This window comes from Anser cygnoides, chromosome 2 (genome assembly GCF_040182565.1).
Source record: "Anser cygnoides isolate HZ-2024a breed goose chromosome 2, Taihu_goose_T2T_genome, whole genome shotgun sequence".
Taxonomy (NCBI): Eukaryota; Metazoa; Chordata; class Aves; order Anseriformes; family Anatidae; genus Anser; species Anser cygnoides.
In genome coordinates, this window is record NC_089874.1 from 34,412,270 (window position 1) to 34,430,115 (window position 17,846).

At 42.8% G+C, this 17,846-nt stretch overlaps 1 protein-coding gene and 1 long non-coding RNA gene across 4 annotated transcripts; one reads left to right on the forward strand and one right to left on the reverse strand.

Annotated features, from left to right (window-relative positions):
* Positions 1-728: 728 nt before the first annotated feature.
* Positions 729-6,888, forward strand: NUP42 (nucleoporin 42). 3 transcript variants are annotated; one of them, XM_066991826.1, is made up of 7 exons: positions 817-1,015; positions 1,152-1,404; positions 2,316-2,410; positions 2,721-2,797; positions 4,048-4,134; positions 5,770-5,854; positions 6,011-6,888. In XM_066991826.1, exons 1-7 carry the CDS (start codon positions 922-924, stop codon positions 6,577-6,579), a joined length of 1,260 nt encoding a protein of 419 aa, XP_066847927.1. In that variant the 5' UTR covers positions 817-921; the 3' UTR covers positions 6,580-6,888. The 3 variants fall into 3 exon arrangements, with proteins under 3 accessions (XP_066847929.1, XP_066847927.1, XP_066847928.1); XM_066991827.1 differs by having other exon boundaries at positions 824-1,015; positions 1,155-1,404; XM_066991828.1 differs by lacking the exon at positions 5,770-5,854 and having other exon boundaries at positions 729-1,015; positions 6,011-6,284.
* A 5,150-nt stretch (positions 6,889-12,038) lies between these two features.
* LOC106030165 (uncharacterized) lies at positions 12,039-15,130 on the reverse strand. The gene is made up of 2 exons (XR_010829184.1): positions 14,538-15,130; positions 12,039-12,792 (listed from the first exon to the last, which is right to left on the reverse strand). It is a non-coding gene; the product is annotated as an uncharacterized lncRNA (long non-coding RNA).
* Positions 15,131-17,846: the final 2,716 nt, after the last annotated feature.

The following is a 17,846-nucleotide window of genomic DNA, read 5'->3' on the forward strand; positions in this document are numbered from 1 at the left end:
ATCTTCATCCCAGTTTTGTCACTTTTCTAACTTGCCAATTCTTGCAGGTCTGTTTCTATGAGACTATAACGTTGATGCTTGCCTACCTCTATCTTACGCATCACTGGTGGTGTGGATTTTTTTAGTCAACTTTATTTCTGAAGATCTCATAAGTACTGTAATTCCAGTTTCCTGAGCTTTTTTTTTGTAATCTTCTTCCTGATTTTCTTATACTTCTTAACAACTCTGTAGGTATGGAAAATAGTAGATGCACTCGAGGGCTTAAAGGGGTTCGTGCACCTCGGTTCTCTATTCAGTAGTAAGTGAATGATCTACAACACTTTTTTCGCCCATGTTTTTTTCTTTTTGAAAGAATCAAATGTCCCTGCCCTTTTTGATCCTTATTCTAAAATACTGTAAACACGGGAGTGATTGCTGCACTCTTTAGGCGGTACAGGCTGTTTGATTTTTGTATCCGCTTTTAAAAATGTGAAGTGCCTTTTTCTAACTTTGTTTTCAAGTGGTGTTTTCTTTAAAATATGTGTAAGGAAGAAGGGCGGCAGGCTGGGTGAGGACTGGGGCGTGAGGGAGCCCCCGTCACGGCCATTTTGTGAGGGGCGTTGTGGTGGCGGCCCTGCGCCTCGATGTCCTGCCACCTGTGTGGGGCCGTACACTACTGCTTGCTTCACGTTCGTGCAAGGCCGCGACGCTCCTTGTACCCCCCTGGGCATCGCTGTTCACTTTTTCCTTGACTTGTTCTGTGCTATGGGCCGCCTCCCACATTTAACCCAACGCTACGGGGCAGTGCCCCACCACCGCCCCGCCCCGCAGCACGCATAATGGCGGCGGCCGCGGGGCGGGGCCTTCCCCCCTCAGCCCCCGCTGCTCCCCGGCGCCCGGCCGTGACGCGGCGGTGGCGGTTGCGCGGCGGTGGCGGCGGCCATGGCCATCTGTCAGTTCTTCCTGCAGGGACGCTGCCGCTTCGGCGACAAGTGCTGGAACGAGCACCCCCGCGGCGGCGGAGGGCGCCACCAAGGTACCGGGGCAGCGGGGAGCCGCCACCGCTGCCTCTCCTCGCGGCCGGAGCCGGCTGCGGCGGGGGGCCGCTGGCAGCGGGGCGCCGGGCTCACCTGGGTGCCTTCAGGGGGTTGAGAGCTGTGCTTCTCCGTTAGCAGGCGCTGCCGGAGGAGGAGGAGGAGGGTGGGGCGCCGCAAACCAGAGGTACACCAACGTTATTCAGCCGTCTGCCTTTAAGAGCAGCGCGTGGGGAGGCAGCAGAGATCCGGGCCGAGGATCGTTCGGCTCCTCCGACTTGGGGTCGTCCGGCAGCGGCGGCAGGAGCGCGGACTTTTCTCAGAACAGGTTCTCCGCGTTAAGCAATCAAAACTTCGGTGATGGCTACAGAGATGAAGAAGAGAGACTTCTGTAAGTTATAAGCCTGCCTCCTTGGAAGCGCTTACAGCGAGCTAAAAGTTTACTGGGTAATGCAGAGGGTGTGATCCCGAGGAGGGTAGCTGGGATGTGTAGGAGAAGCATAGAAAACCCTGCTTCCTTTAATTCTCTTGAGTTGTGATAGCATGGGAAGAAAGGGATCCTTGCTCTGAACCTGGGCAGGGCAGCTAGCCAGCTGCGGTACCGGTAAGACAGTTGGCTGCTTAAGGTGCAGACAGGAGGATAAGGAGGGAGAAATTAAGACGTGTATTTTATTACAAACGTCTGAGTGCCTGTAATGTTTTGTTACTGTGTAATAACCTGCCTCTCCACTTCAGTTTTTAACCTTTCACTGTTTGTTTACATTTGGATTTCAGTTTGTTGCTGTAGCTTCTATTGTTGTGCTTCCGCCAAAGCTTTTTTTAAGCTTTTGATTCTTTTCCGAAAACATAGAGAGCACTTCTCTTATCGCCTCTCCCTTTACTGAATTTTGTTATTTAATACTGTGCATATTCATTCACGTTGTATCATCTTCTAATACTGAGAAAGTTCTAAAGTGCGTTGTGATGTGCAGCTTCAGGGAATAGCCTGTGACAGCATATGCCATCTAGGGGTTAAACATACTTCGTGGGGATTTTTTTGAAGACCTGGTTTAATTTACTTGCTTTACTCTGTACTTTAGATGGTACAGTAAAGTGCTTTGAAGGGACACACGTATCCTGCAGAATGAGTGCATTTTTTTTCCACAGAGAAGTGCGTACTTCTGTTGTTCATCCAGTGTAGTGTCCTACTTAGTGTTAAACTTAATTTTAGTCGTTTTAGGTACTTGAATTTGACTTTGCTTTGGTGTTTTTCTTTTGTCTGCCTAGTTTCTCCTTCATTTGTTTTTATGCTTTTTTGTCTAGTGAATGTATAGTGAAAGACATGGAAATTTGGGAATCTTCAGGACAATGGATGTTTTCATCTTACTCACCTATGAAAGACAAGCCTAATATTACAGGTAGGTAATGTTCGTAGCGTCACTGTACGCTACTACTTTTTAAAATGTGCCTTATACTTATCCACACCTGTTATATGTATATAAAACTGTTTGCAAGGTGATCACTTGCCTTGTGATGCAACAGGAAGGAATGTTGGATTATGACAAATCCATTTTGCATACTCACATCTTCTGTAATTAATCCTTTTTGCAACACAAACTGTAACTGACTTATCACAGATGGTGTAGCAAGGCCCGTTTCATCCGAACTAGAGAGGGTGACTGGAAGTTATATTTTCTTTGAGATTTTTGATCATTCATCTTCTTACAGGCTTTCAAGATATCTCGCCAGAAGAATTGCGTCTGGAGTGTTATAACTGCAGAGCAAACAATAACGCTCAGACCTATGTAAGTATTTTAAAACAACTGGCTTTTTATTTCACTATAGGACTTGCTACTTCTCTTTGGGTGGCAACTCTTGACTCACTTGATTACCAGACCTGAGGAGATTATCAGAATACCAAAGTATTTTTAACTTACTGTGCAGTAAATAGTAAAAAAAAAATAGCTGCTAGTCTGAGTGCTCTGTCATAATTTCTTATATCTCTCCGACAATTATACGATACAGTCCTCACAAAATATTCAAGTATCCAAAGCATGTGTTTCTGTTGATAAACCAGGTCAAAATCTGAGTTTTCCAGTCTGTTGTATAAGAGCTGATACCAAATAATGTGATCTTGCAGCATGTGACTAGACACAAAAGAATTATTGATGTTCATGATGCAAGGTCTTCTTGAAAAATTAAGAAATTTAGTTACAAAAAGATTAAGTGCTCTGCTCTTACAGGCATTTGGGACATCAGAATACTTTCTTAGTTTTTTAAGGAAAATTTTGTCAGTCTAGGCTTCAAATAAGGTGTTTTTGTAAACTTAAATGTGGGAAATACAAGTTAGAAATTCCTGAAAAATAAGTTATTTAATCACTTTGGGGTTTCTTATTTAACACTTTAATCACAGTTATCCAGACACAAGTACTACTTACTGTGCGTATGTTCCGACAGCAACCTGTCGGATTGCATCAAAGGGACTGATTTAAATTAAGAAAGTTAATTTTTGCAAAGCTAAGTATTTTAGGATGATACTATTATATTGTTCTAAATTTTTCTATGTTTTGAAAGGGGTTATTTTTTTTTCTGAAAATGTGGGAGAAACTAAGACAAATCTTAGTACTTCAGCTTAGTTAGTGAGCCCATACATAAACAGGACAGATAAAAAAAACAAGGATAGAAAAGCTTAGTCTTCTATACTTAAAACTCAGATTTTTTTTTGATTTTTTTTTTTTGCAAGCAACTGTTTCAGACAGTGGTAGAGCTTAGATTTGGAAAGCTCTGGGACATTTTTTAATCTTACTGTTGCGTAAAGTGTAAAATAAATTAACTAATTAATTATAGGGCAATAGTAAGAAAATTGAAGGAATTCTGGGTTAATAAAAATTTCAGCTCCTCGCCTTGAAGTTTCGAGAAAGAAAAGAAAAACTTCATTAAGCTAAAAGAGAACTTTTTCTAATTCTAGAAATTTTCTTTCAGTTTATTATCAGATCACTCTAATTCCATTTTATTAAGTCTAATAAAAACATGCTTGTCTTTTCCCTCGTTTTAGTTAAATTCTGTCCAGCATTTAGCGAAAGAGTGGAAGGACAGGCTGCTGCAGTTGAAGGCTTTAAATGCATCAACAAAAGTAGCATTGGTGAGTGTTAATGAAGGGTAAAATATGTCTGTTTCTGATGTCATTTTTTGCTTAATCTTCGGCAAATCTTTGCGGGTTTTTTTAAGATTCACATAGTTTCTGTTAAAAAGGCTATTAAATAAATGATTTCTAAGATACAGTTGTAATATGCCACCTTGTTTTTAATGAAGAGATCTTGCAAATATTCCATAGAAATTTCAGCTGTTATTAAAGGGTTTAACTGCACAACTTTGTAAAAAAAAAAAAAAAAAAAAAAAAAACTAGGTGCTTGGTATTACTTTGAAGATCTCAGGATACTGTTGTACAAGCAAATACGCATGATTCTTCTAGGGCATCCTTTTTTTGCAACTAAATAACCTGAGACCTGATAAAGTTTGGTTCCTAGATTTAGCAGCAGTTACAATGGTAGATACGTGAATCGTTCTGAGGAAAAACGCCTGGCATGAAAATGTTTGGCAGACTGGCAGTATGAAGATCTTGGCAGTAATCAGGAAATGGTAGAGAAACTGCAAAGTCTGGAAGGAGGAATTGCATAAGAGAACAATTGCAGTTTGAGAACTGCCTCAGTGTGGTTTTTATTGGTGGTAGAAGTGTGAGTGAATGCTCTAGCACTGCGTGAGTCAGATGAACATGGAAGTCTTTGAACACACTGGGGTGTCAAAGCCACCCTTCTCTGGAATCATGAAATCAGTGAGTTACTTGCAAGTTGGATTGGAAATGAAACTCTTTAGTTACCTAAGGAAAGTAGTAGTGAATCAGGATGATGTTAGCAAAGCAGCAGCCAGGGTTGGAAAATGTCATCACTGCAAGCCACATGGGAGTAACCGTACCTTAAGGATGGGTCTGGGTCATGTGCATGTGTAGCAGTGTGCCAACAGCCGGCCCCACCTTTTTTCCCCTGTGCTGATGATGGCTTTTCTGAAGCGTAATCAGTAGACCAGAACAGAATTGTCCTCCAAGCCACTTTAGGATAAATAGAGCATTTTGGTAACGCCAGAATGAGAAATTGATACGTATTTGGTACAGAAAAGAAGCTGTGTTTAGGTAAAATGGGAAGACAGGAAGGCTAGTTGGTCTTGGGAAGCTGGTAAACAGTTGTGAATCTAGAAGAGGATGCTCAGGAACAGTTAAAGCCGATATTAAATAATCAGGGAGACAGAGTAAGTTGATCAAGCTAAAGTCTGCTTGAAGTGCATTAAAGTTTCTGTTTAAGAAAAGAGACCCCTTGGTATGTCCAGGGCTGAAGGTGAGGAGGTGGGATTTGGACTGCAGCACAGAAGACTAGATGTGTCGAGGTCAGAGAGCAGATTAAGCCACAGCAGTGGCACAAATAAAACAGACTAGAAAAGATGAGATGAAAACGAGAGCTCAGAGAGGTGTTTGGTCATTGCAATTTATCGATTTTTTTTTTTTTTTTTTTTCCTGTCAGTGAAGATATTTGTACTTCTGGAGTGTTTCAAAGCAGTTTGTTTGTACCGGCAATTGCATGCAATTAGTGAAAATGATCAGTGTCTAACTTTGTCTAAGTTGTGTTAAATTGGATGGTGCAGCTGTTCTGTTTTTCCTGTTAATTACTGAAAGATACTTGCCTGCTTTGGAATGTAGTTTTCATTTATATATTTTGAATTTTTAAAGCTCTCTGAGTTAAAGAACGCGGTCATGCAGCCATTACCTTCGTTTGGATTTGGAGGACAGCAAACATCCAGCTTTGGGGTGTCAAGTAAGTTCCTGCATTAAGAATCAACATTTTTTGAGTTTTCTTCTGCAGGACTGAAATAGAGCAGTGCTTTAGTATCGCAGCTGTATTCTAAATTCTAAATGCGTTTATTCTAATATCTAATTCTAAATTCCATTCTAAATGCGTTTATAATTGCAGGTTTTCCTGTGAACAGCAGCAGTAACAGTGCCAGCAATTTCTCCTTTAAAACAAGTTCCAGTCTCCTCAGTCCCTCGTCAGGAAACACCCCTGCTTTTGGGAGCTCTTCTGCCGGCTGCAGTCCTCCTGCGTTTGGTGCGATGTCCTCCACGAGCGTTTCCCATCCTGCTGGTTTTGGCGGCCCATCAGCTCCCTCTGCAGCCTCCTTCTCATTTAAGCTTTCCGAAACAACCAGCGGTTTTGGAACTTCTGGGTTTTCAGGCTTTGGCAGTTCTTCTACTATGAACTCTTCAAGCAGCACTCCACTTCCAGCTTTTGGAGCTTTTAGTGCAGCAGCACAAGCGTCCCCCTCACATTCAAGCAGTACTTTATTTGGTCAGACTGCCTCTGCCTCTGGACATAACGTAACACCAGCGCCTTCTGCACTCACAAACAGCGCTACAGCGGATAAGTTATTTACACCCAAGAGTGAATTAACAGCAGAAGAGTTGAAACAGTTTGAAGCAAAAAGGTTTGTGATGGGAAAGATACCTCTTAAGCCACCACCGCTAGAACTTTTAAATATTTAAGACTTGTACGTTTATTCTGAAATTACACATTTTTGTAGCTGTTCCATGACACCTCAAATACACAATTTTGTGATTGAGTCATGAATTAAAATGCCTCTCTCTGAGATAAATTTTCATTTTATCTCAGACTTCTGCAGTAATAAACTCTTTAAAATAAATTTTTTTCATTCTGTAGTTATTTTGGAGTTGACTTTTTATATCCATGAAATAAGCTACTGAAAATAAAATTTATTAGTAGAAGTTCCCTTTTATATTCTGTACTGTGAACGTGTGGGCAAAACGTGTATTAAAAACCTGTTGTCAAAGGCAGGAATTCTTTGGTGTGGCATTCACAGCTACTGTGAATAGAATGCTAGAAAGAAATTAATGCGGTGCCAGCCTGCTTGTTGGACCACCTTGCCTGTTGTCTCTTACTTACAGGGTTCGTGCAGCCTCTGATAATTGTGGCTGGGCAGGGAAGGAACAGACCGCACAGGAGACCTCTGTGACCCCGGAGTCAGTTCCCTTTCCCAGCTGATACAATTTCGGTTTTGCTGGTTGTTCTGCCTGAGGTCATGCTACGTGCGTTAATGTCATACGCTTGGTGAGGGACAGCCCTGAAAGCATTCAGCAAGAATACGAAACTTGCTGTTTGCTGTTTTGACACCTTAGATTAAACTTCTCAGCAATTGTAAAACTACTTACTACATTTACATGACATGACGCAGATTGGTTGTCTGGGTCTCACATCTTGGTGGGTGCATGTATTAGCCCTACCTATACTGAACTGGTGTTATGAGGGTATGTATTTTGCCAAGATATAAAGCAATATATATAAATATAAAGATACAAAGCTATAAAGCAGTGGTCAGAAATTTTCCAAAGGAGGTTCTAGAGTCAGGTGGAGAGAATATCAGTTCTTGGCCACGCACTCCTATTGATGGTTTAAAATCATTTAACCTCTTATTTAATAGGAAAGCAAAAAAATGACTCTGTTATACATAAATCAATTGGCTGTTTCTTTAACGTCAAAGATAACATTTCAGATCTTGCTATGGACTCGTGGTCCTACTTAAAACTTCACTTTAAACGTGTTCCCTACTTAAAGGCTGTTGCAGGAAGACAGCTTGCTAAAATAGCATGAACAAATGTAAGATCTTGGATGATAAGCTATGGGCAGGCACTCTGCAGCCATTCTGCTCCAGTAGAAATGGGAGTTCCTCAGTCCCTGCGCTCAGTGTACACGAACCATAAAATTGCATATGTTACGTTACAGTACTGGGTTGCTTCTATTAAAGTTTTCGGGTGATTGTTTTGCAGATGAAGTAAGGCATCTGGTTTTTGTTATTGTTGTTAATGAACCAGTACAGGCTTTGTACAACCCACAAACAAAATACTGATACATTGGCTAGGAGTCCCATTTAAATCTTATGAAATGTGTTTTTCCGAGCAGGGTCTCTGGAGCAGTACTAAGACTTGTTCAAATTAAGAAATGTGCATCTCTTAGGGCTCACTTAGCACTGGATCGCTTGTGCCAGTTACTCAGCTTTTGACACAGGAACTGAGGAACATACCAAAATCCATTATGTAGTTGCAACTGGAGTTGCAGAAAATCCACAACTGTACAGAAGCTATTAAACTCACATTTGTAAAAGTTTATTATTTAACAACAACAACAACAAAGTGTGGCTTGTTAGATGAATTCCATAGCTGCCTAAACTTGGTCTATCCTATACCCTTTCCTGTATTTCATTTGTGCAGCCTTAGTGATTCTCAAACCCAAGTGTATCAGAAAGCGACAAGTTTTGTTTGCTTGTTTGCTTAAGTTCCTGCAACGTTTTTTTATTGTTGCTATATTAAAGCAGTATTCTAGCATGGCAAGAGCATATTTAGGGGTAAAGGTGTCATAGACTGAAGTCCCATTGACAACCTCAAGGGTCCCCTGGCATGGTTTTAGAAGACTGTGGATAATTTTGGCTTACATTTAAGATAGCAATGATTTTGAAGTCACCTGTGCTTTTATCTTCATCTTTTTCCTTAATGCTTATCCTCTGAAATAGTTTTACTAAAAAATAATAATAATAATAATGGACAAAAAGGGGGAGGGGGATGGGACTTAATAGTAGTTAAGGATACTCTGACAAATACTAAAGTTATCTTTACTAAGTTGAAGTATCTTTATACACAAGGGCAGTGAAAGATTGTTGAGCTTCTGCACCTCAGTGCTGCTGCTGTGCAATGGAAAAGCTTAAAGCAGCTTACTTCCAAACTTAAGCGATGCGCTGTCTAAAACCTTTACACTCTCTTAGTATCTCAGCAGGTTGTTGCAGCTACGCTGCACTAAGATGTTTCAAGGCCTTGAAATGTGTAAGGGCTATTTAAGTCGAAGCACTTTTAATTAAAATAATAATAGGACCATGAAAAATCTGACTAACCTGTTGTGTGTACCCAGATCAACAACATTGGCTAGATGTTCTCAAACATCATCCTATCCCACAGGGATGTAAGGGGAGAAGGGAATTTGGAAGTCTTAGGTCACTTTGCTGTAAGAAATGAAAAGAGAAAGGTTCAGGGAGGTATTCCTGCTTTAGATGATGATAAATAAAAATTCATGTTTGAGCAAATTTTTTGAACAATTATTTTTTTAGATACTCTCTTCACGTGCAAAGAAAAATGAAGCAATGCCTATTACGGGAATACTAAAGGCTGGATATTTCATCCCAAATGGTCTTCTGAGCATCTAAAAAGATGACAGAGAACAGTGTGAGACAAGAATTGGCGATATGACATCGCTAGCAAAAGTCAAGCTGTCTATTTGGCTGCAGAAGCGGAGATAAGGGTAGAATAGAAAGAAATAGTCTTGCTCTAATGGGCTTACTAAACTGCAGAAAATAAGCAACAATTTGTCAGTAGATCAAAGCAATCTTTCCCAATATTTGCTCTCTATTTCATTTTTTGCAGTTTGTCCTGTTCTGCTTTTGTTATACTTGATATCAGAGTTGGTTAAGAGTACAAAGAAAGCTAAATAATGCCTTCCTTTCAGCTTTGATCCTTACATTGCCTTAACTTCTCCTTTTCACATCTGCTTTTTTGTTTGCTAGAGGGCTGCCCTCCAGAAAGTCATAGTATTGTGGTCTGGCATCCAAAAATACATATAGGGTGGCAGCGGTCACGCATCTTATTTACCGTGCCTTGTTTTGGAACAGGAAACACGAGGTGAAAGCCCAAGCACGGAGGTGTAACACAGCATGGTTGGCAGGACTTGCTCTGGGAAGCAGGCTAGAACGACCAAGCTCCATGTGATGTTTTCAAGCACTTCCCTAACTTTGAAATAACAGGATTTATGAGTCACTGAAATTCCTGCAGTGTGGTACAAACAACTAAGTTGAAGAATTAGTCGAAGTTTGGTTTCCAAGAGATCGTGGATTAATCCTCAGACAGCAGCACTAGAGCCTGGCTGTGTGCCGGAGAAATGCCCTCCGCTGCCCGAGCAGAGGAAGCAGCCCGCTATGTAACAAAGGGACTCTGCTCTGCTCTCATTCCTCCGGATGATGCTGGCAGCAGTGGGAGATGTCAAAACATGAGCTCCTAACTGAGAAGAGAAAAACAAGAGCCTCAGAAAACATGACTTTGTCTTACAAGTTAAGCATTGTAGTCATGTGCTCTGTAGTTTGGCTGCAAAGAGGTGAGGGAGCCTTGCTCTGAGAGTAGGAGGCGCTGCGAATCATCAGCTGACTAGGTTTAAGCCACAAAGAGTAAAGCTAAAGGCATCAACAAGAACGATTTAGCAAGAGACAGGAAGATAAGGAAAGGAGCTTCCACAGACATCTAGGGGAAGGAAATACAAAAGGCCTATTAGTACAGGTGCACTGAAGTGAGATCGGTAACTGAGATGGTGGAAATCTATGTAAAATAAATACATGAAATGGGGTGGGGGTGGCAGTTATTGTTAAGAGGCAGGTGAGAAAATATTTATGGAATGTGAGCCTTCTGCAGCATAGCGGGAGTCCAGATAATTTGCTTTACTGGTCAGTAAGGGAGTCAGTTGATGGAGTTACTGTAGTACTAAAACGGTAGGGATGTGCTAATGGGGAAATACTAAAACTTAGTAATCAGAGGTACCTCTTTTGTTGATGATTACAAATAATTTGGGGAATTCCAGAGGCTGATCCTTTGGCTTTTACTAATGCATTTGGAATAGACACTGAAGGCTGTCAGATGTGATCAGGGTTAGAGATTAGTCACACGCATTGATGAGTGAGTGAATCCTTTATGTCTGTGATCCACAGCCTGTGTCCTAATGTTGAGGACAGAGAGAGAAACTGTAATTTGATTTTTACCCGGTCAATATCTGAGGAGAAAATCCATAGGTTCTATTTAGACATTATAGGTAGGTAGCTAATTGTATTTGACCTCATACAAGCCAGCAGCTGAAAGAGAAATCTGTACTACCAGTGAGTGTATGGAGAGACTGAAAACTGTACGGTTGCGAGGTACTGACAGTAGGTGAACCCACAGTGGTTTCCATCAGGAAAACGTAGTTTGAGACACGGGACTCTCACTTGCTGGGCAATTCAGTAATGCTGCATTCGGTTCTGAGCACACCGTTGCTGTAGAGCAGCTTGACAAATAGAAATTCAGAGAGCAACCAAAGTGACTGACAGCAAGGATTTGGGTGGAATCAGAGGAGCTGAAAAATGCATGCTTGGTGAAAGCAAAAGCTGTGGTATGGGATGACTGTCCTGGTGGAGGTTTGCTCACAGAAGGGAGGAAATGCGATTTTTTACAACACCTTGACCAGTAACCAGAACACTGAAGTGCTTCCTTAGGCAGCACGTTTTCCCACTGGGAAAGTCCTATTAATTCTCTGCTAAGATCTGGCCAGGCCAAAACAAAAGCACTAGATACAAACCCCGGCCTGTCAGGGCTAACGGCACATGTCCTCAGAGACCTGAGAGTCAGCATAAGCACTTCTGATCCCTCACCTTTGAACCAGAACACACCAGCACTTGTGAAGAGAGTGACAAGAGTGCGAAGCAGAGCATTTGAAGCAGGAGCTGTATGCCGCTCCCAGCTCTCCTGGGAAAGATTTAGGGCTCTGGCCGTGAGGAGGGAACCTCTCTCCATTGAGTTTGAAGAGGCAGATCAGCTCTGTAACACTGGAAGCAAATATACTTCTCAGTCCTGAAACTCTCACTCACAAGTGCTTGGTTTTTCTGTTAAGAATAAACAAGCACAAAAAGAAAAAAAAAGAAAAAGAAAAAAAAAAAGAGCAGTTATTAACAACGCAGCCCTAGGCAGTACTCTCATTTAACCCACGATGCTGCTGCAAGTTTTTGGTTTGTTCTGCAGAATAACTAGGCATGTTCTTACAACATAGTATCATGCAACAGGCTCTTTGCTAAGACTTACCTTCCTGCGAGATAACACAAACGGCTCTTAAAACATAGGGAAGAAGAGCGAGAACAACGAGATTTAAATGTCAACAGGCTGAGCAACATTTTTTTTCCCCATGTTACGTGGATTGCTTCGTCGTCTGTGCTTTTCTCTGCAGACAGTGAGTGGGATTTGCCCTTACCATGTCACGTGAGAGGCATCCGAAACAAGTTTTACATCTTAACGCCTTCCAGCAGGCAGCTCTGTTACATTGCTAATTGCATAGTAGTCATCAGAAAAGCGAACTGGTGGTTTTCAAGTACCTGCAGCACTTATACCCTGTTCCACCTGAATTTCTGTTTCATTATGGCAGTGCGCTCTTGGCAAACCAAATGCTTTCTAGTCAGCATCCAGACATGCTTCTGTAAGTCTTCAGCGTGCCCTTATCTTTGCAAATCAGGTGAAAGGTACCCAATATATATGCCCCAGCTGTACTAAGTAATTAGATTAGTCCTAATTATGCAGAGTATACCCACCCTCCCGTATGAATCGAACAAGCAACATTTGTGTGTGTATGTGTAAAGTCATGCCACATCACTTTAAAAGGGGCACTGATGAGGTACAGTTTTGATCTCAGATAGCTCAGCTTTTCAGTCCAACCAGCGCTGTTACATTTTTCTCAGCCTGACAAGTATCTGCAGGACTCTGGCTTCTGATGCGCTTCAGCATTAAAGCACTCCTTGTAATCACAGGAGATTTTGATGTTGTAGCTTACCCTACAAGTACGGGCTCCTCCTTAACATCCGGGTTTCTCTTGGATTATGTGTAATGATGAAATAGGCCCAAAATCATATAAAGCTGAAATAGCAAGTTTATAACAAAGGGTTACGTTCAAAAAAAAAAAAAAAGGCTTTACAAATTTAGAATAAAAGCTGTCTCTGGATGACTAGTCACATGGTAGCGCTTGTTGCTTTATATACCCTATTTATATACCCTATCTTCCTCGGACAGAAATGTCCTAGCAGGGAGGGGAGGAGAAAGGATTTGAACAGCTCCTTGTCCTGACCAGTATGAGGTCATTTGTGGTCTTCTACCTTTGGTCACAGCTCACGCCTCACCTCTGTCATGAAACTCTTCCAGAACAGAGGGTGAGCACTGCACCCCTTGGCAGCCCCCAGCACCTTCCTGGCTGTCCGAGTGTCGCTGGTCACCCCCTGGGGAGGTCAAGCAGCAAGGCAAGGGGAGGTTTCCAGGGCCTTCAGTGTTCTCCCACTGCCTTAGAGGTTGCTCAGCAGCCCCTATGGTGCTGGGGACAAAGAGGTCCTCTGCTATGCCCACCAGCAGGTGAGGATGCCCTACGTTGCTCTCACAAAGCAAGGCATTGCTTGAACTTCACCATAGGAACTTGGCATGGCATGAAAGAGGGACCTGGCCTGCAGGCAGATCTGCCTGCCCTCAGATAAGGATAAAATTTCTCTGCAGATCCTCCCGCCTGGAGTCTGCTTCAGACATCTCTGTCTCTATCTAACCTGCCTGAATCCCTGCCCTGCATGTCTCCCACTCCCACCAAGCTCCTTAGTCCCCAGCTTTTATGCAGTGTGAGGGACACGACCCGTTCGGCCTTCCCACCCAGGCTTTGCCGAGGGAAATGGCCACCAGAAACAACACTGCTCTGGAGCTCCGTGCCCCTTCCTGATGCCTGCATGGGAATTGACGTGTGCATACAGCTCAGGTGACCCTGGGTTCGTGCATTGCTCAAATCACCACCAAGCCAGCCAAGAACAGATGCAGAGCTATACACCGCCACAGGTAGGTGGTGACACAGCTCCAGCACGACTTGTTTTTCCAGCTGGTCCCACCAGCGCCCTTTATTCACGTGTTCAAACCCCACACCATATGATTTCTAGCAAAACTAATCCCCCTTATCATTTAATCATCTTGTACAGCCACTGGTCGACTCCTCCAGCCTGTTCTTACCAGGCAGCTGCCCTTCCGAAAACCACACCTAGAAAAAATAGAGACACTGAAGCTCCCCCCTCTGAGTCCTTCTAGTTCTCCAGACCCTCATCCAGAAAAGGTCAGAAGGTGTCTGTCCTCTTACAACACACTGACAGAGCGATGTACCTTCCTACCTGGCTCATCCTACAGACCCTCACCCCCTTTGTAGAGGGTGTGCTACAGGGACGGGCTCCATCTCAAGCCGTGCTGCGGAGGCAGAGGCTGCACCAGCACTTGGTTCTCCACCCCTTGTACAGCTCAGGGAAGGAGGGAGCAGCTCTGGGCCCCCACACGGGAGTGATCGTAGCCTCTCTGCTAACAGTTGCTTAATTGTCTGTACCTGCTGACAGTCAGATTGACTTTCTCCTGTTTCCTTTCTGGGCAATGTTTCACAAAGGATGAGAAAGGGGGGGGAATGGCACTAAGTACTCCAGCAATTTTGCTGCAGGCGTACTGGAAATCCCTGACACTGCCAGGGGAAAAAGCCTGGACATCCAAAATGTTGGTTGTATGTTTAAAGCACGAGCCCACCCTTCTTTTCACACTGCAAATAAAGAGCAATGCTTATCAAAGAGCACACATTGTACAAGTAACACAAGCAATACCTTTTGATCCTTGCATCAGGAAACACACCCAGTTGCCAATAATAGGTCCGCACTGAGGTAACAAAGTCACGTTGGGCATCTGATGATATATAAGGCTGTCTGTCCTATCTGTCCTGACGAAAGCAGGGCACTCTTTCTGACCTTTTCTTCTCAATTTGTCTATTTTCTGTTTGGAAAAAATATTGGGTTACATTAAAAAGAGCAGCAGAGTACCTCCATATTAAATACAGTGCTGGAGAACAAACAATTAAATGCACACAAGACACTTCTTGATCACAGCTGCTGTAAACTGGTTCTGGCAGCGAGGAGATTTTCTCCCACTTAAGTGATCACTGGACACATTCCATCCTTGTGATGATTTACTTTGAGAAGGTTTATTCTTCCAACAATAACTTAACAGAAACAGTCACGAAGAGAGGGAGTCCTCTAAAATAACTGGAAAGTACATGAGAACAATGTGTGTGTGTTTTAAAATCTGTTGGTGCGTGTGTGGCTGTCATTTATAGATATGCATCCTAGATCATTTACTTAGGAGTCTGTATATGTTGCAGTACTTGGTATATAGCAAGAGGAAATAAATCGCTTTTTACAGCATTCCCACCTCTGATGCTGGCCCGTGGGGACTCACGCAGACGGAGGACTTGGAGCCAAGAAGCCCTGATACACGCTGTGTGCCCTGCTCAGCCCTTGCAGACCCTCAGTGTGGACCCATCTCCAGAAATGATGCTGCAGAGCTGTAACACCGCCTGTTAGCTGTCTAAAAAAATCTGTGTGGAAGTAGGACTTCCAAATGGCAATTTGAGTTTCTGAGATAGTGCACAGGAGCCAGAAAACTGCTGAGGTCCAATTCATGATGTTTTCTGTTTTACAATCAAATAACTCAATTGTTTTAGCAGGTTTCCTAAGAAAACAACATGGTTTTGATTAGACTGTCTGATCATCTGTCTGTCATTCCTTCTGCCCCAGTCCCTTTTTTAAAACCCCATGGCCAATTTCCAAGCACTTAAGCCTCGAAGATGACTGTATTCTCATAGCTGGACTAAGAATTGGCAGCTGGATGAGGAGGGAGACCAAAATTCTTGCTGCGACTGAAAGAAAAACAGGCACAGCTCAGCTGCTATGAATACTGCTAGCAGCTGGCTGGCTGACCAGCACCCATGTAAATCCGGTTTGCAAAGCTTTTGCCCCACTGGGATATTAGCAAGGACAAAGGGCACCAATCTCAAGGAAATTAAGTTTCATACACACATTCTGTGGGCCAAAGCCAACTTGTTTTAAATATCAAAGCACAATTCTTTCACTTCCAAATGTGAAGTTCATCCAGGAGCAATACAGAAATACTGTGCTTGTAAATTCAGATAGAGCAAGGAATTGAGTCTCCCAGCTTAATGCTGGGTTGCTAACTTGCTGCTCATTCCATACTTAGCTGAAATGAATGAAATCATCCATAATCCCAGATCTGTGCTGATAGATCCCAAGCACCATCATTCCTAGAATCCTGCTGGCACAGGATCTGGCATCCTTCCTGAACCCTGAAGCTCATGGGGAAAACAGGTTCATGGCAGATGAGCTTCTGCAATGAAACAGATACTGTGAATGATGTTTCATGTAAAGGAAATTAAGTAACTAGCTGTCTAAAGACCATTGTTAAAACTGTGGGTTTTTTTTCCCTACTGGACAGTTTCTACCCATGGCTGGTCACTAACCCTTTATCATAGCATGTAACTCTATATTCATTTCCTTGTTCTTTCCTGTGGCAGATAATACCATTTTTGCCAAAACACTTGAAAATTTTCAAGACATTTAATAGATTCTCAGCTTATCCTGAAAAAAAAAGTGCTGGCTACAGATGTCAGCTGAGTCCTGCAACATATTCATTCATCTTCTAGTCTTAAACCTAACAAAACCTACTCCATAAGGCTTAAGGTACAGGACAGTCTGAATGTGAACGAACTCAGACAATCTGAGATGTTTTTTCCGTCTCAGGTTCCAGGCTCATACACTCAACCAGCACTAGCTCCTTCTGTTCAAACTGGAGAGAACTGACCGGGCCTCAGTATATGCGGCCTCCTTTACTTTGCCGGTCAGCCACTGCCCCTGCAAAAAAGGCTCCAAAACATTCAAGACAAGCACGGGTATAAGCGAGGATATTCAGCCTCACCTGCAAATTGAAGCTCATGAACTGCTCAGATGGGCTCTCTGCAGGAAACATCACTGAACTGGTAACCACATCTCCTCTAACTTAACGTAACTTCTGTCTGCTCACACCCCATCATCTCCAGGTGGCGACCTCTTATATGGTTATCATACAAGGCATGATAAAACCTGCTGAGATAGTCAAACAAGACTTCCCAAATCTGGCTACCTGTGTTGGCCAAGTCAGAAGCCACCAGAGATTACCTGCTGGCCCTATGGCTACCACAAGAGCTTGAGTTAATACAGGAGCAACCTTTGCTTGCTGCCGGTAAATAATGGAGATAATAGGCAACTACCAGGTGGGGTTGCCTTTGTCCAGGACACCAAGGCTCCCATGGTAGAAGACTGGCTGAGCTGAGGCCACACTGTAGAACTACAACAGCACAGGAATACAGCCCTGCAACACCGGCTTATCATTATACGTTCATGAAATGCTCAGCACAAAGCAGTGATGGCTGATTATGCCCTCTAAATACTACTGTGATACTAACACTAAGTGGTTCCATTAGCAAGTTCATTTTGCTGGTTCTTAATTACAGAGAGACTTGGGAAGATATACACATCAAAGGAATCCTTTTCCCTAGCCAGATAAGTCTTCTATTTATTCCTACGATATTTTAAAATTTCCCACCCTATTCAGTTTGAAAACCTGCTGTAGGCTGTTAGGATTTAAATCAGTACATGCTTATTTGGAGACTTTAAAGGTAAATGAGAGGTTACATGGACTGGTACAGAACTGCTTCTATTCGTCGGTTTTCAGGTACATAAGAAACAGAATTAAGTACCTTCCTGCTCTCCCAGGCAGTCCATTATAAACCCCAGGCCAGTCATTTCTTAACTGAATTTAAAAGCTCTCTGAAAACAATGTGATGTACCATGAAGCACAGAGCTGTCTGCTCTCAGCATTAACTCTGTAAGTTATTATTAGTAAAAAACTTGTATCCATCAACTCTTTTCCCACACAATGTCCTGCAAAAGCATTGGTGGACTGACTTAAACACTGAAGGAACTGGGATTCAGAAAGGAACTTAAAGGAAGGTCACTACTGGGAAATAGACTTTACAGACGTATACAGCCCTACAGTCGTTAAAATGGCCCCAGACTGAGCACAGC